This window comes from Theropithecus gelada, chromosome 10, assembly GCF_003255815.1.
Source record: "Theropithecus gelada isolate Dixy chromosome 10, Tgel_1.0, whole genome shotgun sequence".
Classification (NCBI taxonomy): Eukaryota; Metazoa; Chordata; class Mammalia; order Primates; family Cercopithecidae; genus Theropithecus; species Theropithecus gelada.
The window spans coordinates 33,582,988-33,606,713 of NC_037678.1; the positions used below are offsets into that span (position 1 = coordinate 33,582,988).

General features: G+C 55.4%; 1 protein-coding gene across 9 annotated transcripts in view; it reads left to right on the top strand.

Moving 5' to 3' along the window:
* PPIL2 (peptidylprolyl isomerase like 2) overlaps window positions 1-21,197 on the top strand; it is a 28,712-nt gene extending 7,515 nt beyond the window's left edge. Inside the window, exons 6-21 of one of the 9 annotated variants that reach the window (XM_025398789.1) lie at window positions 3,730-3,781; window positions 5,790-5,881; window positions 6,928-7,017; window positions 7,704-7,779; window positions 9,001-9,161; window positions 10,724-10,799; window positions 11,131-11,237; window positions 11,880-11,969; window positions 12,303-12,336; window positions 12,961-13,078; window positions 17,211-17,267; window positions 17,979-18,051; window positions 18,141-18,203; window positions 18,322-18,455; window positions 18,779-18,881; window positions 19,241-21,197. In XM_025398789.1, coding sequence (XP_025254574.1) covers window positions 3,730-3,781; window positions 5,790-5,881; window positions 6,928-7,017; window positions 7,704-7,779; window positions 9,001-9,161; window positions 10,724-10,799; window positions 11,131-11,237; window positions 11,880-11,969; window positions 12,303-12,336; window positions 12,961-13,078; window positions 17,211-17,267; window positions 17,979-18,051; window positions 18,141-18,203; window positions 18,322-18,455; window positions 18,779-18,875 — 1,320 coding nt within the window. In that variant the 3' untranslated portion in view covers window positions 18,876-18,881; window positions 19,241-21,197. Of the gene's footprint in view, window positions 1-3,729; window positions 3,782-5,789; window positions 5,882-6,927; window positions 7,018-7,703; window positions 7,780-9,000; window positions 9,162-10,723; window positions 10,800-11,130; window positions 11,238-11,879; window positions 11,970-12,302; window positions 12,337-12,960; window positions 13,079-17,210; window positions 17,268-17,978; window positions 18,052-18,140; window positions 18,204-18,321; window positions 18,456-18,778 lie in introns of all 9 variants that reach the window. The other 8 variants (XM_025398790.1, XM_025398791.1, XM_025398786.1 and 5 more) reach the window with 8 other exon arrangements.
* The last annotated feature ends 2,529 nt before the right edge of the window (window positions 21,198-23,726 follow it).

Consider the following 23,726-nt stretch of genomic DNA (forward strand, 5'->3'; position numbering starts at 1 on the left):
ATGGTTTGAATTAGATGTTATTTAGTTCCTGTGCTGGTGGATCCAATATTCTTTTTTTTTTTTTTTTTTTTTTGAGACGGAGTCTCGCGCTGTCGCCCAGGCTGGAGTGCAGTGGCCGGATCTCAGCTCACTGCAAGCTCCGCCTCCCGGGTTCACGCCATTCTCCGGCCTCAGCCTCCCGAGTAGCTGAGACTACAGGCGCTGCCACCTCGCCCGGCTATTTTTTTTGTATTTCTTAGTAGAGACGGGGTTTCACCGTGTTAGCCAGGATGGTCTCGATCTCCTGACCTCGTGATCCGCCCATCTCGGCCTCCCAAAGTGCTGGGATTACAGGCTTGAGCCACCGCGCCCGGCCATCTGAACTTGATTCTATCTGCAAAGACCTTATATAAACCCTTGATTATATCCAAGGCAGGCCACATTCACAGGTTCCCAGTGAGCATCAGTTTCGGGGGGACATCATGCAGCCTAGTTCCGAGGGAGATCTAGTGTGTTTTACCAGTGACCGTTCCCTTCCTGTTGGACACTTGCATGTATTCCTCCACTTCTTTCCTGTGGCCTGGGGCAAGAGCTCAAACTGCAAGCGAGAAGGAGGGTCAGGACTCAAGGGGGCTCCCTGTGCTGGAGCCACTGGAAGGGAGCTCCCTGGACAATATGACCCTTCCTACCAGGCCAGCAGGAGAAGCTGGCAGCCCATCTGTGTTGTCTCAGCTCTTCCGGCCCTTGTGATGTTCTGCGGGCTGCAGGGTTCTGGGGACTCTTTCTAGATGGAGTTGGTGCTCCTCCAAGGCTTCCCTGCTCTCGAATACAAGGGGAACTTGGCCAGGGGGCTGGTTTTGAGTGTTCTTGGACCAGCCGCTAAAGCCTGTGGCTCTTCTGTTTCAGATGCTTGGGTAGGGGGCTTGTGGCCTTGCCTCCTTAGGGAGGGCACTCTTCTTCCTTGGTCTGTGTCACTTAAAGACTGTGTTTCGGCCGGGCGCGGTGGCTCAAGCCTGTAATCCCAGCACTTTGGGAGGCCGAGACGGGCAGATCATGAGGTCAGGAGATCGAGACCATCCTGGCTAACACGGTGAAACCCCGTCTCTACTAAAAAATACAAAAAACTAGCCGGGCGAGGTGGCGGGCGCCTGTAGTCCCAGCTACTCGGGAGGCTGAGGCAGGAGAATGGCGGGAACCCAGGAGGCGGAGCTTGCAGTGAGCTGAGATCCGGCCACAGCACTCCAGCCTGGGCGACAGAGCAAGACTCCGTCTCAAAAAAAAAAAAAAAAAAAAAAAAGACTGTGTTTCTGTGATGTCTGCTGCTGGGAGCCACGTTGGATCCCAGGGTCTTCCCCCAAGGTCTGTGCCCCAGCCTGGGAAGTCATCTTCTGTTGCTCTTCTCAGCAGGGGTCCCTGCTGCCTGCCTATGCCCTATGTGGCTGGGTGTCTGCCTCAGGGAGCAGCCTGGTGGCGAGGTGGGGGTAGGTGGGGTTTTCCTGTCCGTGGCTGCCCTCGTGGCCTCTGCTGTCCCAGTGGATGCTGTCATTTGGTTGCAGCTGGGGTGCATTTTGCTACTTCGGGTGTTTTGCTTCATAGGTACTCTTTGGGGTTCCTAAACTTGTCGATTGTGCTGGCCCCTGCACCCACAAAGTCTGATCTGGCAGTTAGCCACACTGTTAGGGCTTACATCAGGGAGGTGCCGCCATTTCTTTGTTGCAAGCTGTTCTTTGTTCTTTGTTGGGGTGAGTCTGCAGGAGCACCACACACATCTTTATCCTGTACCTGCACCTCTCCCTTGGCCTGTTCTGGAAGGGACCTTGCTGTGGGCTTGCTTGGCCAGACCTATGGGTGTCAGCAGAGCCTTGCTAGCCAAACCTCCGAAGAGAGTTCCTGGGCCAAGGGCTGGCTGGCCCATGTGACTTTTGGAGCCTCAGGAGGAGCCTGTTGTGTCAGGGAATCTCTCTGCTCAGGTCTTGTGTCTGAATAGGGACCCTGCTGGCCCACCGGTGGTCTCCTCCACACCTGTAGTGATGTGGGGAGGTGGGGGTAGTTGAATGACAAAGGAAGGAACAAAGGTGGTTGGAGGAGCAGATGTGGTCAGTTGGGCTGGCCAGCAGCAGGCAGGGCCCACGGAGGGCGGGGAGGGCAGCACAAGGACCTGCTGCTAGCTTACAGCCCAGCCCCAGGAGCCTCCCCCTACATCTCCCCTGCGCCTGGGTGGGCATAGCTGGTCCCAGCCCACACCAGGTGGCATCAGCTGCTGGGTTGTGACCCTGAGTGAGGTGCTCCCCAGCGGCACATAGCTCTGCCTCCCTTCCAGGGTCTCCCCACAGCCCCGCCCCCAGCAGTTCCTGCCTCTGGTTGTCCAGACTTTGTTTTATGGGAGAGTTTCCTGTGGAAGAGCTGCACTGCAGACACACCACGGAAACCGAGAACATTACCCGCCACCTGGGATGGGGGAAATAAGAAAAAAGAAAAAACATCCAGAAACAGAAAAATAGAGTCCCACCTTCCCAGCACAACCATTCTTAGCATTAGGGTGTATTTCTTACTTTCTCCCCACTTTCAGTGTTTTGTTTTTCTTAAATATTCATATGACAGAGCACTTTGGGAGGCCAAGGCAGGCAGATCATGAGGCCTGGTGTGGTGGCGTGTGCCTGTAGTCCTAGCTACTCGGGAGGCTGAGGCAGGAGAATCACTTGAACCAGGGAGTCGGAGGTTGCAGTGAGCTGAGATTGTGCTCCAGCTTGGTGACAGAGACTCCGTCTCAAAAAAAAAAAAAATTCATATAACAGAATAATAAGGTGGAACCATGTGTCCCCCCCCCCACTCTAGCTGAAGAAATATGTTCACTTTTTTTTTTTTTTTTTGAGACAGAGTCTCGCTCTGTCACCCAGGCTGGAGTGCAGTGGCCGGATCTCAGCTCACTGCAAGCTCCGCCTCCCGGGTTTACGCCGTTCTCCTGCCTCAGCCTCCCGAGTAGCTGGGACTACAGACACCCGCCACTGCGCCCGGCTAGTTTTTTGTATTTTTAGTAGAGATGGGGTTTCACCTTGTTAGCCAGGATGATCTCGATCTCCTGACCTCGTGATCCACCCGTCTTGGCCTCCCAAAGTGCTGGGATTACAGGCTTGAGCCACCGCGCCCGGCCATATGTTCACTTTTTAATTTTAGAAGTAATCGGTGCTCACCGTAAAGATGTCCAAACCCTGCAGAAGTATAACACACACCACCCTGTGGCCTGGTCCTCTGCTCGGGGTCACCTGTGACGGCTCTTCTCAGAGCATGGTGGGGATGCCACATAAACACAACTGCCCGACAGCATCCTACAGCCCCTGTGAGGTCCTTGCAGGGTCTTGCAGTGCTGCGATCTCAGCTCACTGTGAGCTCCGCCTCCTGGGTTTATGCCATTCTCCTGCCTCAGCCTCCCGAGTAGCTGGGACTACAGGCGCCCGTCACCACAACTGGCTAACTTTTTTTTTTTTTTTGTATTTTAGTAGAGATGGGGTTTCACTGTGTTAGCCAGGATGGTCTCGATCTCCTGACCTTGTGATCCACCCGCCTCTGCCTCCCAAAGTGCTGGAATTACAGGTGTGAGCCATCGCGCCCGGCCGAGGCCTTCCCTTTTGTCCAGAGCTGCACAGGATTGGCTAGTCAGAGACTTTTCCAGCCCATCTTTGTCTGACCCCAGCATCTCTGTGCATCAGTTACTTATTCATTATCATTAATTGTTAACTGTGCTTCTTCCAGAAGCTGGACGGGAGGTCCCTGATCAAGCTGAACTTTGCCAAGAACAGTGAGGGTGAGTGAAACTATCACAGCCACCTCTGGGCTTGGCCTCCTGACCCAAGGTCCCAGCTCTTACCAGGTTTCATACAGAATCAGTCATTGCTTTCTGACCAAGCTGGACACCTGCTTTTATTTATTTATTTATCTTTTATTTATTTATTTATTTAGAGACGGAGTCTCGCTCTGTCGCCCAGGCTGGAGTGCAGTGGCGCCATCTCAGCTCACTGCAAGCTCCACCTCCCAGTTCACGCCATTCTCCTGCTTCAGCCTCCCAAGTAGCTGGGATTATAGGCACCCGCCACCACACCCAGCTAATTTTTTGTATTTTTAGTAGAGATGGGGTTTCACTGTGTTAGCTAGGATGGTCTTGATTGCCTGACCTCATGATCTACCCGCCTTGGCCTCCCAAAGTGCTGGGATTATAGGCGTGAGCCACCGCACCCGGCCTGGACACCTGCTTTTAATTCTGCCAAAAGTGTCATAGGGCCAGGCATGGTGGCTCACGCCTGTAATCCCAGCGGTTTGGGAGGCCGAAGTGGGTGGATCATGAGGTCAAGAGATCAAGACCATCCTGGCCAGCCTGGGCAACATAAGGAAACCTTGTCTCTACAAAATGAAACCTAAAAATTAGCCAGTGTGGTTGAGCGCACCTGCAGTCCCCACTACTTGGGAGGCTGAGGTGGGAGGATTATTGGAGCTTGGGAGGTTGAGACTGTAGTGAGCTGTGATTGCGCCACTGCACTCCAGCCTGGGTGATAGAGCTAGACGCTGTCTCAAAAAAAGAAAAAGAAAAAAGACAGGGTCTTGGCCTGTCGCCCAGGCTGGTCTCAAACTCCTGACCTCAAGCAGTTCTCCCACCTTGGCCTCCCAAAGCACTGGGACTAGAGGTGTGAGCCACCTCTAACTTGAGACTCTGACTAATTTGAGGCCCTAACTTGGCCTCAAATCAGGATTTCGTTTAAGAAAAAGTCCCCACAAATACATGTGGTTGATGTCTCTGAGCCCCCCACCACACTTTTTTTCCCCAGAAGTGGGCACTTCTTTGACAGGGCCCCTGGCCACTGGGTGGGGACTCACAGGCAGAGAGACAGTAACCAAGGCCAGGTACAGTGGCTCATGCCTGTAATGCCAGCACTTTTTGAGAGGTTGAGGTCAGGAGTTCGAGACCAGTCTGGCCAACATGGTGAAACCCTGTCTCTACTAAAAATACAAAAATTAGCTGTACATGGTGACGCATGTGCGCCTGTAGTCCCAGCTACTTGGGAGGCTGAGGCAAGAGAATCGCTTGAACCCAGGAGGCAGAGGTTGCAGTGAGCCACGATCGAGCCACTGCATTCCAGCCTGGGTGACAGAGCAAGACTCCATCTCAAAACAGAGCAAAACAAGGCTGGGCACAGTGGCTCACGCCTGTAATCCCAGCACTTTGGGAGACTGAGGTGGGTGGATCATGAGGTCAGGAGATCGAGACCATCCTGGCTAACACAGTGAAACCCCATCTCTACTAAAAATACAGAAAAATTAGCTGGGTGTGGTGGCTAATCACACCACTCCATCTCAAAAAAAAAAAAAAAAAAAAGAAACAGAGCAAAACAAAAAAAAGATAGTAAGCAGGCAAGGGGATGGGCGGTTGTGAAGGAAGAGCTGACCGGGGGCCGGCGGGGGACGTCGGTGAGAGGTAGAGCTGTCAGGGCTGGAGCATGGGTTGTTTCCTGCTGAGGGCCAACTTCAGTAGGAGGAGGAGGCTAGCATGGTGCTCACCCAGGGGTGGGCTGGAGGATCTGAGGAAGATGCAGGCGTTGGGTCTTGCAGGATGAATAGGAGTTTCCTAATGGTATGGAGGGGTTTGAGGGGGTGAGCAGCTGTCCCCATGGTTCCCTGCTCTGGCCGCTGACATGGGGTTCCACCGCCTCCCATTGCTGACTTTGGCTGAGTTCTGCCCTGCCCTGGCCCCCCGCGGTCCTCATTGGGATGTTCACAGTCCGCAGAGGTGACTGACCTTCCTGTGTGTGCCTTCTCTCTAGGGAAGTACCACTGCCCGGTGCTGTTTACCGTGTTCACCAACAACACCCACATCGTGGCTGTGAGGACGACCGGCAACGTCTACGCCTATGAGGTGTGTCCTCGCTCCGGGGCCTGGAGACAGCGGTGGGGAGATCTCTGCTGTGTGTTCCCAGGATACACTGGCTGGGCTGTGTGCTATGGGCACGGCCTGTCCTTGTGGGGTTTAGTCACAGCCACAGGCATGGTCATCTGCCAAAGCTCTGGCAGTGCAGCCTCCCCATTTTCAGGCAGGTCAAAAAAAGGGTTGGGGGAGGTGCATCCTTCGGAATCCAGGCAGTCCTGGCTGCCCAGCAGGGACCCTTAAACCCCAGGGGGTCCTCCTGCGTCTTCAGCAAAGCTCATGTGCTGGGAAGGCACCCGTGTTCTGAGGACAGGCCTTTAGGGTTGAGAGGGGAGTGCTGGCCCCGGCTCTGCATGGAGCCACTTGTCCCCGGGAGGGAGCTGTCTCCTGGAGGAGTTCTGGCTGGGAGTGGGTTTAGGGAGAGAGGAGGCAGCCATGTTCACACATGGGTCCTCCTCTCAGGGGCGAGGTGGGGCAGGCCCCACATGGCAGGAAAGCCGACCTTTGTGCCATTTTCAATCCTGCACCTGGACGTTTGTGGGGTGTAGGTGGCCAGCGCTGCTCCAGGGGCCTTGGGGGCCACTTCTTGCCAGAAGCCTGCACAAACTGGCATGGTCAGTCCTCGTCAGTGGAGCGAGGACTCTGCTAGAACGTACCCCAGGAGTGCAGGCATCTCATGTGCACAGCCCCTGCCCACGGGGGCCTGGCGCTGCGCCTGTGCACAGGAGGAGCTCGGTGAAGGCTGTAGTGAGTGGGTGGGTGGCTCGCTGAGCCTTTTTGCTGATCAGTGTGCAGACAGGAGCTTCCTGCAGGAAGGTTGCTGCGAGGCTGAACTGGCTCATTGTCTGAGGCCCAGCCAGCTCTGCCTTTGTGGGAGCCTCTGCTTTCAGCCAGTGGGGTGTACACTGCTGTCTCTCTCATTCCTCACGCCTCTCAAATCGTGCCATGGTCGGGGCCAGCTCCAGGCCTCCCTGCTTGCAGTCCCCTGTGCCAAGGCTTGGGGCAGGCATCGTAAAACCACTTCCTCCTGGCTATAGGCAGTGGAACAGCTAAATATCAAAGCCAAGAACTTCCGGGACCTGCTGACTGATGAGCCCTTCTCCCGGCAGGACATTATCACCCTCCAGGTGAGTGTCGCCTGCCCGCCTGCCCCAGCTGCCTTCAGCCCCTGCAGCCAGCCCAGGCCTCTACGGGGCCGCCGCCTCAGTCTAGCTCTTACATCTCCTCCCCGATCCCCCACCCCCATGTCAGGGTCCCTCATATCTGTCCTCAGAGCCTCCTAAGGCATCTGAATGGCCACTCTGCAGGCCTGGCTCTGCTTCAGCGCCTCGACGGCGGGAGCTGGTGTGAGCTCTGGGCCTCGGGGTCTGGCACAGGGCTCCCTGCAGGTGTCAGAGAACTCCAAGTGAATTAACGAAAAACACTGACTTAGAAAAGCAGGTGCTGGCTGGAGCGTGGCCTGCTGAGTCAGTCACCTCTGTGGCTTGTCCCATTCTAACCAGAGGTTGGCCCGTGGCTGCCCACGTTCCTGTCCGAGAGCTCCCTAACAGCGATGAATGCTCGTTAACCATGTGCCTGGAGGAAGGTCGCAGCTCGGCCAGCAGCTAGCGAGGCCGTGTCCCCGTCCCTGCCCCTGCTTGCTGCCCTGCCTAGGGCAGACCACCTCCTCTGCCATGCCCTGCTTGACTCCCCCCACCTCAGTGTAGGCCTGGCCTCTTCCCCACCTCTGACAGCTGGCCGACCTTTGCTGCATGTGGCTGCCATTTGGCCGCAGGCTGGGTTCACTCTGCTGGGCATTCTCTTTTTGCCACAGGACCCCACCAATTTGGACAAGTTCAATGTTTCTAACTTCTATCATGTGAAGAATAACATGAAAATAATAGACCCAGGTATGTACAACTAGGGGCTGGGCTAGGCGAGGGGGCATTTGGGTGAAATTGGGACAGTGCTCCCTGGGTAAAATCCTCCCTTTCCTGGAGGTCAGAGGGTCCCAGCCTAGACAGGCCCTGCATTTTCTGAACCAGTGTTCAGAGAATCCGAGCCAGCTGCAGCCTCAGAAACAACGGGCGGGATGGACTTGCTGCCCTGCCAGGACACCTGCTCAGGTTCCCCTGCTCCCTGCAGACTGGCCAGTGCTGTCACTGGGCAGGTGGTGGGGTGACGGGGTCCTCCTGTTTTCCTGGCCGCTGGTGGCTGTCCTGCAGCCTTGGAGGAGCCAGCAGGACTCATGCTCAGAGGCCACTCAGCCTCGTGCTGCAGAGCAGTGGCCTGGGCACTTCGTGAGCGTTGTATAAACTGGGTTTTAGGGAGGCTGAGCACATGACTAGGGGAGATTTGAGTCAGGAGAGCCTGAGGCCAGGGTTGGGGCTGGGCCGTGTCTGTGCTCTCTGCACGGGGATGCCCGTCCCTCTCCACAGAGTGGACTGCTGTCCAAGGACCAGTAGGCAGCAGGCGCCCTCCTGAGTTGGCAAGAATGGGGGATTTCACATCCGAAAAGACCCCCACACACTTCTATTAAGTAAAAACCTTTAAAATTACGGAAGCAAAGGGGCTGGGCGCAGTGGCTTACACCTGTAATCCCAGCACTTTGGGAGGCTAAGGCAGGTGGATTGCTTGAGCTGAAGAGTTCAAGACCAGCCTGGGCAACATGGGGACACCCTGTCTCCACAAAAAATAGAAAAATTAGCTGGGTGTGATTGGCGCGCGCCTGTAGCCCCAGCTACTCGGGGGGTTTAGGCAGGAGAATCGATTGAGCCCAGGAGGTGGAGGCTACAGTGAGCTGAGATCTTGCAACTGCTTTCCAGCTGGGGTGACAGAGCTAGACCCTGTCTCAAAAAAAAAAAAAAAAAAAAAAAGCAAAGTGTATACAGTAAAAAGATTAGAATATGCAGGAAACTACAACATGAAGTCCTTCCTGAGACCCTTGTGAACTGCCTGGGGAGAGCTTCAGGCCTGTAGCTGGGCACTGTGGCATTCTGTGGCTGGCAGTGGCACGGGGCCCATGCCATGGCTGGACAGCCCTGGCCTATTCTAGATCTGTTTCCCCAGCACGTGTGTGTGGGGAGGATACTGGGGGCTCGGCTGCTCAGGGCCATGCTACTGTTTTGTAGATGAAGAGAAGGCCAAACAGGACCCGTCTTACTATCTGAAAAATACAAATGCCGAGACCCGAGAGACCCTGCAGGAGCTCTACAAGGAGTTCAAAGGGGATGAGGTTCTGGCAGCCACCATGAAGGCCCCAGAGAAGAAGAAAGTGGACAAGCTGAACGCTGTGAGTGGTGGAGGGCACTCGGCCGAGCCCCGTCTCCCTCCCTATCTCATGGCCTCTTGGAGTGGTCCTGGGAAAGGGGTTCATGGGGGTCTGGGGTTACACGGCAGGGAGGCAGCCAGGATCCCCCAGAGCTGTGGTGTCCCTGATTGCTCTGAGCACACAGCCCTGGGGCTGCCCTGAGGTAGACAGAATCTGAGAAGGCGGAAGGGGAGGGGCTGACGTCCACACTGGTCGTTGAAGAACCAAGGGGTGTGTGGGGGCACACAGGGGAGGAGACCCCTCCGCAGAAGGTCTGCCTTGTGCTGTGGTCCCAGCCTGAGTTCAGTGGCCAGGGCAGGCACGTGGAGTGGGCACGTGTGGTTCTGTGGTGGCTGGGAGGGCAGGGCCCGATGTGCACTGGGGCCCAAAGCCATGCCAGGGAGAGTTGGGGCGTTTCAGAGTCTGCTGCGGTGCTGAGGTGGATGGCGTGCCTGGGACTGCACAGAGCTGCCCGTCTGGGGCTGCTGTGTTTGCTTCTTCCTCCTGTTCAGGCAGAATGTGGGGATCTGGAGCTAGGGGGAGTGCAGAGACATGGGCAGGTATCGCTGAAGTTCTCCTTAAAGAATTATTCAAATTCTGGAAAAATTTAAAAAGCAAGTTTGTTGTCCATGGTCACCCCTCTGACACGCTGACACGCTGCCCTTAGCACTTTGGTATACTTTTTTTTTTTTTTGAGACAGGATCTTGCTGTGTTGTCTAAGCTGGTCTTGAATTCCTGGCTTCAAGTGAGATCCTCCTGCCGTGGCCTCCGAAAGTGCTGGATTAACAGGTGTGAGCCACTGTGCCTGGCTTGTATTTTCTTCTGATGGGAGAAACCCCTTTTCTTCCTCTATGATAAAAAATAACATTTATTGGGGCTTTCCCCCAACCCCTGATTAAATATGTAATGTGTTTAGTGTAGAAAATTTGAAACTTTAAAAAAAAGAAATGAGGCCAGGCGTGGTGGCTCACACCTGTAATCCCAGCATTTTGGGAGGCTGAGGCAGGAGGATTGCCCGAGGCCAGGAGTTCAAGACTAGGTTGGACAACATAGTGAGACCTTATCTCTACAAAAATCAGCCAGGTGTGGTGGCAGGCGCCTGTTGTCCCAGCTGCTCAGGAGGCTGAGGTCGGGGGGTCACTTGAGCCCAGGAGTTGGAGGCTACAGTGCACCAGGATTGCACCACTGCACTCCAGCCTGGGTATAGATCAAGACCTTGTCTGATAAAAAAAATTAAAATAAAAATAAGTGGGAAGTCAGCCATATACTCCTAACCCTGAGGTGGCCAGTCCTGTGTGGTATTTTATCTCCAGGGTTTCAGCTGATATCGTAAGAGTCGGGACCCAGTTGAGGCCAGGGGCCCCTGGCTCGGCCTGGCCTTGGCTTCTTCCTCCTGCTGGTCGGGAGGCCCTCCTGGAGGAGAGGCACCAAGCAGGGCCTGGGGGGCAGGGGTGGTATGTGGTTGGTTTCTAGGCAAGTGACACGTCCCTGCCCACCTGCCTCCCATGGCACTGCTGAGGTGCCATCCTGGTTTCCTTGGCAGGCCCACTATTCCACAGGGAAGGTCAGCGCTTCCTTCACCTCCACTGCGATGGTCCCGGAGACCACACATGAAGCAGGTAGCCACCTTTGCCTCTGTAGCCACCTGCCATGTGACCTGAAAGTGGCCGGGGGGCCGGGGGTGGGTGTGCTCCCCAACTCCCACTTTCTTGGCCTGTCAGGGGCTCCCACTGTCACCTGAGCCCCTAGTCCTCCCCCTATTAGCTGCTGAACCCCTGCCAGCCCCATGAGGCTGGTGCATGGCCTGAGCAGACCCTCAGCCTCCGGCTCCCCTGCTCTCCCCAGAGCTGGAGCCTAGTCCCCGCCTGTGTGTCTGAGGCCAGTGCTGCCTGGCACAGTGGGGCTGCCCCAGGGTAAGGGCAGGGGCCAAGCTGGGACCTCTGCTTATAGCTGCCATCGACGAGGATGTGCTCCGCTACCAGTTTGTGAAGAAGAAGGGCTACGTGCGACTGCACACCAACAAGGGCGACCTCAACCTGGAGCTGCACTGCGACCTGGTGGGTGTGAAGGCCGGCCCCTTCCCACGTCCCAAGGTCATTTCTGGGGTCATTTGACAGCCATGTCTTAACTATAGGGCTGTCACTGGTATGTGCTTGTTGTAGGAAATTCAGCTTGTCACTAGGCGGGACCTGCAGCAGTGCCCTGTGTCCTTCCTAGGGGACCGTGTTGGCAGCATGGCCTGCACACAGGTGCCAGTGTTTCAGAGAAGGGGCCAGGCCGCACCTGCTGCTCTGCCCACACTTCTCCCATGCGCTCTGCTCTGGGCCATGCGGCTGCACGGGGCCTGTTGGTTGCTGTTGTGGGTCTATCCTTGCCCAGTGTGGACGGGCAGCTGACTCGGCTACATATTAAAGACCAGCCTGGCCAACATGGGGAAACCCCGTCTCTACTAAAACTACAAAAATTAGCCAGGTGTGGTGGTGCACGCCTGTAGTCCTGGCTACTTGGGAGGCTGAGGCAGGAGAATGTCTTGAACCTAGGAGGCGGAGGTTGCAGTGAGCCGAGATCGTGCCACAGCACTCCAGCCTGGGCGACAGCAAGACTGCATCTCAAAAAAAATAAAAAAAGGCCTCCTGTGGCTGTGGTGAGCTGCCTTTGGCAGCTCTCTGCCTGATACAAGTATCGGGGCTATGTTGCAGACACCAAAAACCTGCGAAAACTTCATCAGGCTTTGCAAGAAGCATTATTACAATGGCACCATCTTCCACAGATCCATCCGGAACTTTGTGGTGAGTGATGCGAGTCACTGGCTACACAGATGAGCTTGGTGGGACATCGGGGGCTGGGTGGGCTTGTCCCTGCCCCGTTCCTGGCCCATGCCACGGTGGCCAGGATGAGTCCAGTCGGTGATCTTCTGTTGGGGAACCCATAGGCTGACCCTTGAGGCCCCAGCCCATCCAGCACTGGGTTCACACAGGGAGGTGGCTGGGAGGGCCCCTCATCATCACCAAGAGCCCAGCCCCCGTATGGAGCCATCTAGCAGGAGGGGTCTCCTTCAGTCAGGCAGGCAGTGGGCCTCGGCTCTCAGAGTGTGACTTGCTCACTGGCTTTTGTTTTCACAGATCCAAGGGGGTGACCCCACAGGCACAGGCATGGGTAGGTACTGGTACTGGGCCCCTCTCTGGGCACCTTGGCTGCTCCTTGGGGCATGAGGGAGTAGCTGGGCAGGGGCTGTGCAGAGCTCAGATGTGGAATCTGTTAGACCAGGGTGGAACGACTGGCAGCCATCAGTGCTGTGCCCGCTCAGGCCTGGCCCTCAGTTTTCTCATTTCCAGGTGGCTGTGAGGCCTGCATGGTAGAGGAGGCAGGAGTGTGTGGTCTCTTCCCTGGGCCCCTGGGGTCCGCCTCAGACCACGGCCAGCCCTCCCTCCTGCAGCCTCTCCAAGCCCGTCAGCCTGACAGCTGCTTGGGTCCAGGCCCTGCCACTCCGTATTCCCATAGCTTGAGTGATAATGATGGCGGTCTTGACTCTTTAATCCCTGTCCTGGGGCAGGCCCCAGGCAGGGCTGGGGTGAATGGGCAGTAGCCTGCCTGTGTGGAGGCGTGGGGGCTCCAAAGGACCCAGGAGTTGGTGACATGGGGCCGGGGGCCACCCTATCAAGTGCCCCTTCCCCAGGCTGGGCTCAGCAAGGCCCTGATGCCCCTCGGGACTCTGAGGTTTCTGGTTCTGCCTCGGCTGGGGCCCAAGCTTTCCTGCTTCTGTGGGCCTTTCTCTTCCAGGCGGGGAGTCGTACTGGGGGAAGCCCTTCAAAGATGAGTTCCGGCCCAACCTCTCTCACACGGGCCGCGGCATCCTCAGCATGGCCAACTCAGGGCCCAACAGCAACAAATCTCAATTGTGAGTCAGCCGGGCTGGCTGGGGTGGCCTGGGAGGTGAGCCAGCACTCCCTGCAGGTTCTCCCTCTTGGCCCTCCCTGAAGGGCGTGCTGGTTCGGAATCAAACCCAGACAGTGTACGGCACACCTAGGCCAAGCATGTGCACCTGTGTTCAAAAGGGGGGCCCCCAGAGTGAGTCAGCAGGGAGAGCTGCCCGCGCCCGGTTTGTCCTCGAGAGACCAGAAGTCATGAATTACTGGAGGTCCAGAAGGGCCTTTTGATAGGGACCAGGCGTTCGTGTGGGTGCCTGTGGCCAGGCAGTGCTGGGGGAGGTCAGCGTGCTGGAGTAGCGTGTGGGAGGGATTGTGCAGGGCATGGGCTGGACAGGGAGAGGCGCCTGGAGAGACACAGGAGGTCTGGGGAATGCGTGGCCCTGGTGCATGTGGGGAGCAGTGTGCAGGCTGGTGGCAGGCGGCAGGGGATGGGGGGCCAGCAGGGCTGTGGGGGCCAGATGCCTGTATTGTGGAAGAACAGAGGTGCCCTTTCCATCCACCTGCCACCCCAGACAGTGGCCTGACTTTATGTTTTAGTCTTTCAATCATTTTCTTCACGTGGGTCCGGTGACTTTCTGGATAAAGCAACTTCTTAAGGACTTTTTATAATTTGTGATACTTTTGTAAATGGACTTTTTTTCCAACTTTTGGGGATCATTGCTCATGGAGAGAAAAACTCCGGTTCATTTTATATCTAGCCACTTTATCACATTCTCTTATAATTAAAAAAGGGTTTAAGAGTCTTTTGGGTTTTCTAGATAGTCACGCTTATCATCAAAAGCTGGCCGCCTCTCTGCCACCCTGGTGTGCTCATCAGTCCTGTCACCGTCATGTCACCGTGGGCCTGATGGGGAGGAGGAAGTGGGCGTCTTGCTTTGCTCCACAGGAATCGCTGTTTTGCCTTCTCAGAACATTTGTTGTTGGGCTGTTTTTTAGGAGGGTGGCTGAGTTTCTAGAGGTTTCTTTCTTAGCATCTGTTACGATGATTCTGTGCTTTTCTGGTCCTCCTGGGATTTGTGGATGTGGTCACTACAAGGCTAGAGTGCATGGGTATCTGCGTGGCATTCTGGGTTGAACCCTGGCCTCTCGTGGCTTTGCTGTGGCCTTCCACCGGCTCACTGTCTTGTCACACGTGGTCTCAGTTGTGTGGACTGGCTCCAGCAGGTTTTGCTGTGACAAGTGTGGCCCCTGCATGTTGTGAGCAGAGCTGGCTGTGGCTTTGTGGCCTGGAATGGTTAAAATCACAGGGGTGGCCGGGCGTGGTGGCTCACACCTGTAATCCCAGCACTTGGCGAGGCTGAGGTAGGTGGATTGCCTGAGCCCAGGAATTCGAGATGAGCCTGGGCAACATGGCAAAACCCCATCTCTACAAAAAATTTTAAAATTAGTGGGGCATGGTGGTGTGTGCCTGTAGTCCCAGCTACTTGGGAGGGTGAGGTGGGGGATCCTCTGAGCCCGGGAAGTCAAAGCTGCAGTGAGCTGGGATCGCACCACTGCACTCTATCCTGGGCAGCAGTGAAACCCTGTCTGGAAAAAAAAAATCACACTGGCATCAGCTGTGGTGAACAGCCGGCCAAAGGCAGCTGGCAGCCGTTCATGCCACTTCCTTGGGGCTTTCATTTCAGAGTTAATGGGTACTTGTTCCCATGAAGCTGATGTTCTCTTGGCCTCTCTGTGCTCACCTCTTTTTTTTTTTTCTCCTTCCTAATCACACTTTCTGTTCCTCGATCTCTTAATGGTCTTTGAAGGGTTTGTCTGTTTTCACTTCCTGTGGAATTGTTTTCACTCTCTGTCTTTGCTTCTTCATGGTGCTTTTCCTCCTTCTTCACTTTAATCCATGTCTGCTTCTGGAGCCGCGTCTGTCATTTTGAGGGTGCACATTCCCTCTTCACTGCTTGCTGGCGGTTGGTAGCTTCCCTTTCAGTTTCCTCTTAGCCAAGGATTGCCTAGGACTGTTGGTTATTTTCAAGTAGGTTGGGTGCATGGTTGGTTCTTGTTTGGCAGGGGCGAGGATGGGGAATCATTTTATTATTTTTTATTTCTCTTTGGCTTAACCAGCCTGTGAAACGGCTGACAGATCAGTTGCCACCTTCTCTTCCTTTTTTTTTTTTTGAGATGGAGTTTCACTCTTGTCGCCCAGGCTGGAGTACAATGGTGGGATCTCGGCTCGCTGCAACCTCCGCCTCCCAGTTCAAGCAGTTCTCCTGGGATTACAGACGCCCACCACAATGCCCAGCTAATTTTTTGTATTTTTAGTAGAGACAGGGTTTCACCATGTTGGCCAGGCTGGTCTCCAACTCCAGACCTCAGGTGATCCACCCATCTCAGCCTCCCAAAGTGCTGAGATTACAGGCTTGAGCCACCACGCTCAGCCTTCTCTTCTTTCTTTTTTTTTTTGAGACCGAGTCTCGCTCTGTCGCCCAGGCTGGAGTGCAGTGGCCGAATCTCAGCTCACTGCAAGCTCCGCCTCCTGGGTTTATGCCATTCTCCTGCCTCAGCCTCCGAGTAGCTGGGACTACAGGCGCCCGCCACCTGGCCTGGCTAGTTTTTTGTATTTTTAGTAGAGACGGGGTTTCACCATGTTAGCCAGGATGGTCTCGATCTCCTGACCTCGTGATCCGCCCATCTTGGCCTCCCAAAGTGCTGGGATTACAAGCTTGAGCCACCGCGTCCGGCCAGCCTTATTTCTTTTTTTTTTTTGAGATGGAGTCTCACTCTGGTCCCCCAGGCTGGAGTGCAGTGGCATGATCTTGGCTCACCGCAACCTCCGCCTCCTGGGTTCAAGCGATTCTCCTGCCTCAGCCTCCTGAGCAGCTAGGATTACAGGCGCCCGCCACCACGCCCAGCTAATTTTTGTATTTTTAGTAGAGACGGGGTTTCACCATGTTGGCCAGGCTGGTCTCAAACTCCTGACCCCAGGTAATCCTCCTGCCTCAGCCTCCCAAAGTGCTGGGATTACAGGCTTGAGCCACCGCGCCCGGCCTCTTCTTATTTCTAGTAGTATTTTGTGCTTTCTTGGACAACTATTGCCAAAGGTTTGCCTGTTTTACTGTATTCAAAGATAATTAGACTTTAATTTGTTACAGCTTTGTTTTTCCTTTCATGATTCTTGTAATTAAAGATTTTCCAGGAGGAGGCTGGGCGCGGTGGATTGCGCCTGTAATCCCAGCACTTTGGGAGACCTAACCCCCGCTGCATCGAACATGCACCCCCCCCAGCCACGCAGGGACATGCTCCTGAGCCCACCGAGTCTGACCACCCCCAAGGCCACCAGACAAGTGTCCGCAGATGTCACGTCTACAATGGGGCAGACCTGAGCTCTGACCTGCAAGCGGTTCTCTCTGGCTGATTTCTAACACAGTGAAGGAAACTAGAAGCAGAATTAAACTCAGATATGAGGAAAGTAAAAGAACCATCCCGAGGCAAGCTCCTCCTGGAAATTTTTTTTTTTAAGACGGCGACTCGCTCTGTCACCCAGGCTGGAGTGCAGTGGTGCGATCTCAGCTCACTGCAAGCTCTGCCTCCAGGGTTCACGCTATTGCCCCAGCTGTTCTTCAACTCCTGGACTCAAGCGGTCTTCCTGCCTCGGCCTGCCAAAGTGCTGGGATTACAGGCGTGAGCCACTGTGTCTGGACGACCTGAGCATTTTCTTTGTCCATGTTTATGTTACCCACGTTTCTTAATCCCTTGATTTCTGCTCTGGCTTTGTTGCCTCCTTTCTCCTCAGTCCTTCGACAGGTCCCTTGATGGCACGGGGCTGGCTCTGGTTTTCCGGGTGTCACCTTGTCCCAGCCACCTCCCACAGACCTGCATGGCCAGGCTGGCTCTGGGCACAGGGACTCCCTGACAGGCACTGGGCAGCAGCCGGGGCAGCAGGAGGACCTGGGGACAGCTGGAGGTCCGGGGTTCCCTGGGCAGCCTTGGGGGGCTGATGACCTGCCCTGGTGGGCAGCAGCAGGGAGCCCCATGCACCCACGTGTCCGCGGAAGCCGCAGGTTCCCAGAGCCGACTGTAGAGGGTGGGCAGCTCCTGGTGTGCTCTCAGGCAGGCCAGATGCAGAAGGTGCCATGCTCTCCCTAACCATCCAACCCTCCTCCCCAGCTTCATCACGTTTCGCTCCTGTGCCTACCTGGACAAGAAGCACACCATCTTTGGACGGTAAGGGAAGCGGCTGTGTGAAGCCTGGGGGTCAGTGGGCTAGGTGGGGTCCTTCCCCACCTGAGGCCTCCTCGCTGCCTTCTCTGTGGACCTGAGCCATGTGCCGTGCTGGCTGTCACTGCTGGGGGTTGAGGCTATGCAGAGCTGGGACGGAGGGTGCTCCCTGTGCCAGGGAAGTCTGGCTCTCCAGACCCACCGGGCTCAGGAGAGGAGGAAACACCCCTGCGTGGCCTGGCCGCTGCCCTGTCTCAGACCTGATGGCGCGCCACTCACAAGCCTGGCCACGTCCAGCTCCCTTCACCCTCTAGTCCAGGGGTCTTTCCAGCATTGTGGGCCGCGTGGTCTCTTGACGCCCACCCAACTGTGTGGAAGCAGCACAAAACAAGGTGGATGCAGGTGATGTGGTTCTGGCCAAGTGGAACTCTGTTACCAAACCAGTGGGGACAGCACAAGCCACATTTGTGACTCCTATTTTTCCTGTGGGTGGGGAACCAAAAGAGAACCAGAAAAAAAACCCAGCTGGATATGCCCAGGGCCATGGTCTGCTGACCCCGCCCTTGCCACGCCCTCTCATCGCCTTCCTGGCTGCTGCCCGAGGACCACCAGGCCAGCCTTGGGGCTCTCAACCCCTCTTCCCACATGCCTTGGGGCCCGGCCCTGAGGGTGCCCTCCTTGAGCACATGCAGACCTGCCTCTGTCTCCCTGCTGCAGGGTTGTTGGGGGCTTTGACGTACTGACAGCCATGGAGAATGTGGAGAGTGACCCCAAAACTGACCGCCCTAAGGTCTGTGCCCAGGGAGGTGGGGCGTGGCGGCTGGGGGCCAGGCAGGCGGGGGGAGGACCTGCCGTGCACTGAGCCCCCTCTGCTGCTAGGAGGAGATCCGCATCGATGCCACTACAGTGTTCGTGGACCCCTATGAGGAGGCTGATGCCCAGGTGAGGGGGCACGATGCTACCACCAGGAGGGTCTGGGCCAGCGCACCTTCCCACCCCAAGCCTAGCATCTGTCCTGCCCGAGGTGCTGCTGGTCAGCCTCCACCCTCTTGTGCCACAGATCGCCCAGGAGCGGAAGACACAGCTCGAGGCAGCCCCGGAGGCCAAAGTGAAGAGCAGCCAGCCCGAGGCAGGGAGCCAGGGCCCCCAGACCTTCCGCCAGGGCGTGGGCAAGTACATCAACCCAGCAGCCACGTGAGTGCCGCGCGGTTGGCCTCTCTGTTTCCCATGGTGTTTCCTAGGGCTAACTGAGGTCTGAGGGTCAGATCCAGAGGGGCAAGAAAGCCACAGGCACTGGTCCTGGGCATGGGCTTGTGCTGTGTGGCCTCTGCAGCCGAGGGACTACGTCTGAAGGCCTGGCCGGGGCCTCTGTGGGTGGAAGCCATCGAATTCAGGGGGACGTGGGAGCAGCAGGTGGGAGGGGTTGGTCCTATACCGGGAGGGCCGTATGGAGATACAGACAAGTCAGGAGGGGCCGAGGGAGGGCGTGGACTCCCAGCAGCTTCTTCTCTTCCCAGGAAGCGAGCGGCAGAGGAAGAGCCTTCAACCAGCGCCACTGTCCCCATGTCCAAGAAGAAGCCCAGTCGGGGTTTTGGGGACTTCAGCTCCTGGTAGCAGCAGGTTGGCCACTGTGGACCTTGGTGGGGTTGCAGGGCTGGGGGCCTGTGTCCACATCTCCATTTCCAGTCTTCCTAGCCTGCCCTCTGCTGCCATCCAATAAATGGCTTACCTGCTGCCTGCATCCCTTTTCCTGGCCCCTGGGAGCCCACAGCCTCCCCACCCCTTAACCTATTGCCAAGGGCCTTGGCCCTGTTTCTAGGACCTGGCCCAGCCAGAGCCCACTGCTGGGACCTCAGAGCATAAGGTCTGCCTTACCCAGGCTGGCGCCCCAGGCCTCCAGTAGGCCAGGTTAGTGAGGAAGGACTGTGTCTCCACATTCTGGTTTCCTTTTTAAGACAGGGTCTTGCTCTGTTGCCCAGGCTCCAGTGCAGTGGTGTGATCATGGCTTACTGCAGCCTCAGCCTCCTGGGCTCAAGCAATCCTCCTGCCTTAGCCTCCCAAGTAGCTGGGACTACAGGCGTACACCACCACACCCAGCTGTATAAGTCTGATTTTCTTACGCCTTCTTCTGTTATCTTCTCAGGGACAGCCTATTTATACAACCAGTGTGGTCCCCTGACCAACACCATCACCTGGGACAAGTTTTCAGACCCCAGACCTACTGAGCCTCTGCAGGTGGGCTTCAGGGGCTTCTGATGGCCAGTGCTGGACTGCAGCATTGACTTTCCTGCCGTACCCTGCCTGGGCTCTCGGGGCCCCACTTGCCTGCTCTGGCCACGGGCTTCATCTCAAGCCTGCGTGGCTTCTCTCTGCCCCTATCAGAATCTTGAGGGGACCCACACCTGGTTGAGGCCAGTGTCTCTGGCTGTGAGGAGAACAAGCAGTCCCTCTCCCCACCCTTCTGCTGAGAAGGTGGCCTTGCTGCTTTCAGGCCTGGTCATTGGGCTCCGACTCTGCTCCTCCTGTCACTGACTGATGGCCTTTGGCCGGCTGCATCAGCATCTCCTAACGTCAAGACCCTCCCTCGACCCCATTTTTCTGTTAAATGTGCCCCTGGCTCGCTTTTTCTTCTGTTTTCAGCCCAGGCCAGTGGTCAGTGTTCTCATGTCATGGACCCTCCTTCCCTCCTTCGCCTCTCGGGCTCCCTGTTGCCCTCAGGCCCCCCACTTCTAGTTCTTCACACTAAGCCCTAACTTCTTAGGCCTTATTCTTGGTTGTCTCATTTTTGTTGCCCCAAATCTTGAACCTGTCAGTACGTTCCAGGCTGTACCTCTGCCCTTCCTTTTCTCATCACTGATGCTGAAGCCGCAGGCCCGAGCCCTTTGTCTCCCTGGATGCTGGGTGGCCCCTCATCTGCATCCCTGCCTCACCCTGTCCACTGCCACAGGCTGCCTGATGACTGCTAGAGACACGTCTGCCCCTTATCACCCTGCTGCACACCAGCCTCTGGCCCTTCATCATGCTAAGAACAAGAACTGTACCACGGCTGGCTCCGCCTCTTCTCCAGCCCATCCCTCTGCAGCCTGTCACCCATCTGTGACTGTTGACCAGGCCCCTGGAGTGACTTTTGACGCCCTCAATGCCTCCCGCCAGGCACTGTCCTCAGCGAGGTCTGGTCTAGCCCTGGCAGTAACTCACTTGTAAGAGGCTCAGACACCAAGCTGGGCCTGCGCAGTAGGACGCAGTGACTGCACAGGTGTCTACACACCCGTAGGTCTCTGAGCCAGCATCCAGGGTACAGGTGTGGGTGGTGGGGGGTGGAGGCCTGACCAGGGAGGGAGAAGCAGGTTTGGAGAGGACCCTGTGGCCACCCTGGCTGGCCCTGACTGTATTTTCTGGCTACATTCAAATCCCCCCAATGGTGGGGGCAGAGAAGTGGGACCAGGCCGCCCTTGGCTCCAGAGCTGGAAGAACCTGACTGCCCTCTGCTCTCAGGGGTGCCACAGAGAGCCTGGGCTCAGCCTTCTGCATCAGGACATGGCCTCGTCCACTGAGCGCACAACTTAAACATCTGACATCAGAAGCTTTATTTGTAAACCTCACACAGATAAGGACCAAGGGCTGGCAGCGTGGCCAGAGGACAGGGGAAGTTGAAGGCCCCGTGCTTGAGCTTGGCAGTCCTGCTCCTTGCAGTGAAGCCGCTGTGGGTGACTGTCCAGCCTCACCCAGTGGCCTGCACAGTGAGGGAAGGGCTTCAGGGCCATCTGCCCCTGGGGCAGGGGACAGGCCACCAAGGACCTTTGGCAAGTGAAGGTTTACATTTCTGTAGTTTGTTTTAGAGCTTAATTTGCAGGTTTTTAGCTATTAAAACCACTTGAATTTTTAATAACCTGATGAGGGCATCAGGTAAATAAAAGGATTTTGGGAAGATTCTTATTTCTGATTCTAATATCTGACAGATGCCATCAAGAATAAGCATTAAGGTATAAAAATACTGTGTGTGTATAAAACAATGCCAAACCACATTCCTACAGCAAATGCACTGTGCCATTTATAACCCTGACATCACCTCCCAAGGCTCTCAAGGAAGATTTGTTTTAAATAAATAGAAGTCCCAGATGATATTGTTCAGGAATTTTAGAGGGTGGTGGACATGGTCTTGTGAATAGCACTTCCCCTGTCGCCAGCTCATGGTCTATTCATTTGGTTTAAAAATGAGCTTGCATTTTGCAGAAGCCCAACAACAACAACAAAAAAGTGATAAAAGTTTTGTTGGTATAAGTTACAAAAAAAAAAAAATACAAAATAAGTCATAAGAAAATTCATAAGACTACTAGTAAAAAATGTTCAATCGATGCCGTCAGTAAAGACAAAAACCAAAGTGCCCAAAACGAGGGAGCAGCGAACTCACCCAACACGCAGAACAGCTCTAAATAGAACTTGAGTGTGTACAAAAACCACTCGGAAGAGTTTTAGAAGATTCTTCAATGTAAGTGAAGCATCTTGAGTCACTCAGGACCTGGCTGTCCTCACACCCATAGCAGGCTGGGGACGGCACAAACCCCCAACTGTTTCCCCTAGTCCCCAGGGCATCCAAGGCTGGGTTCCCACATGGGAGAGGAATGAAGACTCGAAGGGAAGGGTCAGTTTAAGTTTTCAGTGAACAACTTCTTCCAGTCGGGAAGGTGTCTCAGCCTCTTCAGAGTCTCAGACAATTGACTGAAGCCACAGGTGTTGCTAACTTCATGTGCCAGCTTGTGGGCGGAGCCTCTCCAGGCTTGAGACAGGGCAGCAAGAGCCCTGCAGTGTGCAGTCACCCCTGTGCTCTAGATGGCCGCACGTGAGCTCAGGAGGTCAGGATGTGCTGGGCCAGCCTGAACCCGTGAGGGAGACTAGCGCAGGCATAAGGCAGCTTGCAGGGCCATAGCTGGATGTGGAGGCTTACAAGACAGTACAAAAATTTCCTTCCTTTCCTAAGTGGAAGATGTGCTTTAAAGGAACTTCTGCCTCTGTCACTCCTGCTGAGTTGATGCATCTCAGTGCCATGCCCACCAGGGCAGCGGCATGTCCCACATACTGAGGCTTGGGCCAAGAGATGGCACCCAAAGGCATGCTCTACATGGGCAGTGAGCTTGAGTGGGCACAGCCCAGTGCCTGCATGGACCGTAGGTCTGGGTTTAGGAAGGGCTTAAGTCAGGGGAGGTGTGAAGCTGGACAGGTGGCCACGTTCTTACTGCCAGCTCGCACTCTTGCCCCTAGACTAGCCTTGTCTGAAGGCAGCTTCAGAGTCACTCGCCAGGCAGAGAACTATCCAGGCTCAGTGCTCTCCTATCTGCTGCCCCTTGGCCTCCCCCAGTCTCCTGCCTGCCCTCTGTGCCCTGAGACAAGTTACTAAATGTTGAAAACCAAACTTATCTGGGAATGGTTTTTGACCTCCATCCTCTGCAAAGTGGCCTAAACCCTTATGGGGTGCCCACTCCTGGTGGAGGGCAGGTGGATGGGTGGATTGTAATTTATAATAAAATATGTGGCAGAAACACAGGCCTTAGGAGATTGCACAGGCCCCTCTATCAGTTCAAGTGACATGGGACAGCACCACGCAGGGACGGGCAATGCGGCTAGCAGGCCAGGCGCCTTCATGCGCAAAGGCTAAACCTGTCTTGTTGCTTTAACCTTTTCTGAACAAATTTTCAACATTCTGGCAAACGTCAAGTTTTGAAGTTTTTCCTGTGGGTTCTGGCCTCTTTCATATGCAAAAATAATTCTTTTTCTTCAAGTACATCCAGGGTAGAAAATGAAATCCGACTTTTACTCGGTCCAGTGTGTTACACTATAACGACACGGACCAGCCCCTCAGCAACTGCCTGACACCTAAGCTGCTGTCACCGCTGAGGGCACAACCCCTGGTACCAGACCCCGTGAGGCTGTCGCCTCAGTAATGGCACCTCTGCAGGCCCCTGGGACAGCCTTCTCTAAGGGCCAGCTCACCTGCTTTCTAGATAAGGAATCTACTGGCTTAAATAAACAACATGTTCCACGAGACACATTTCTCAATTTAGAGTGTATCTAAAATGTCATCAGTGCTGGCCTCTGTTTCTGAACAGGCTAAAACCCAAAAATACCCTTAGTGTATAAGTCTGTTGACTGCCTCTGTAAGATTCTTAAATGAACGCTGTACTTCAGTGGTTCATTTGAAAGAGGAATAGCCAATTTGAAGTTTTGCGAATTTTAAGAAAAAGAGTGGGGTGGAGGATGGGCTACAATACCTTTTCTCTAAAAAGGGGAACGGCGAGACTTGCTATCTAAAGAGACCCTGTCCCTGTGGTCTTCAGAGACTTAGTTTGGTTCTTTTTTTTGAGACGGAGTCCTGCTCTGTCACCAGGCTGGAGTGCAGTGGCACGATCTCGGCTCACTGCAACCTCCGCCTCCTGGGTTCAAGTGATTCTCCTGCATCAGCCTCCCGAG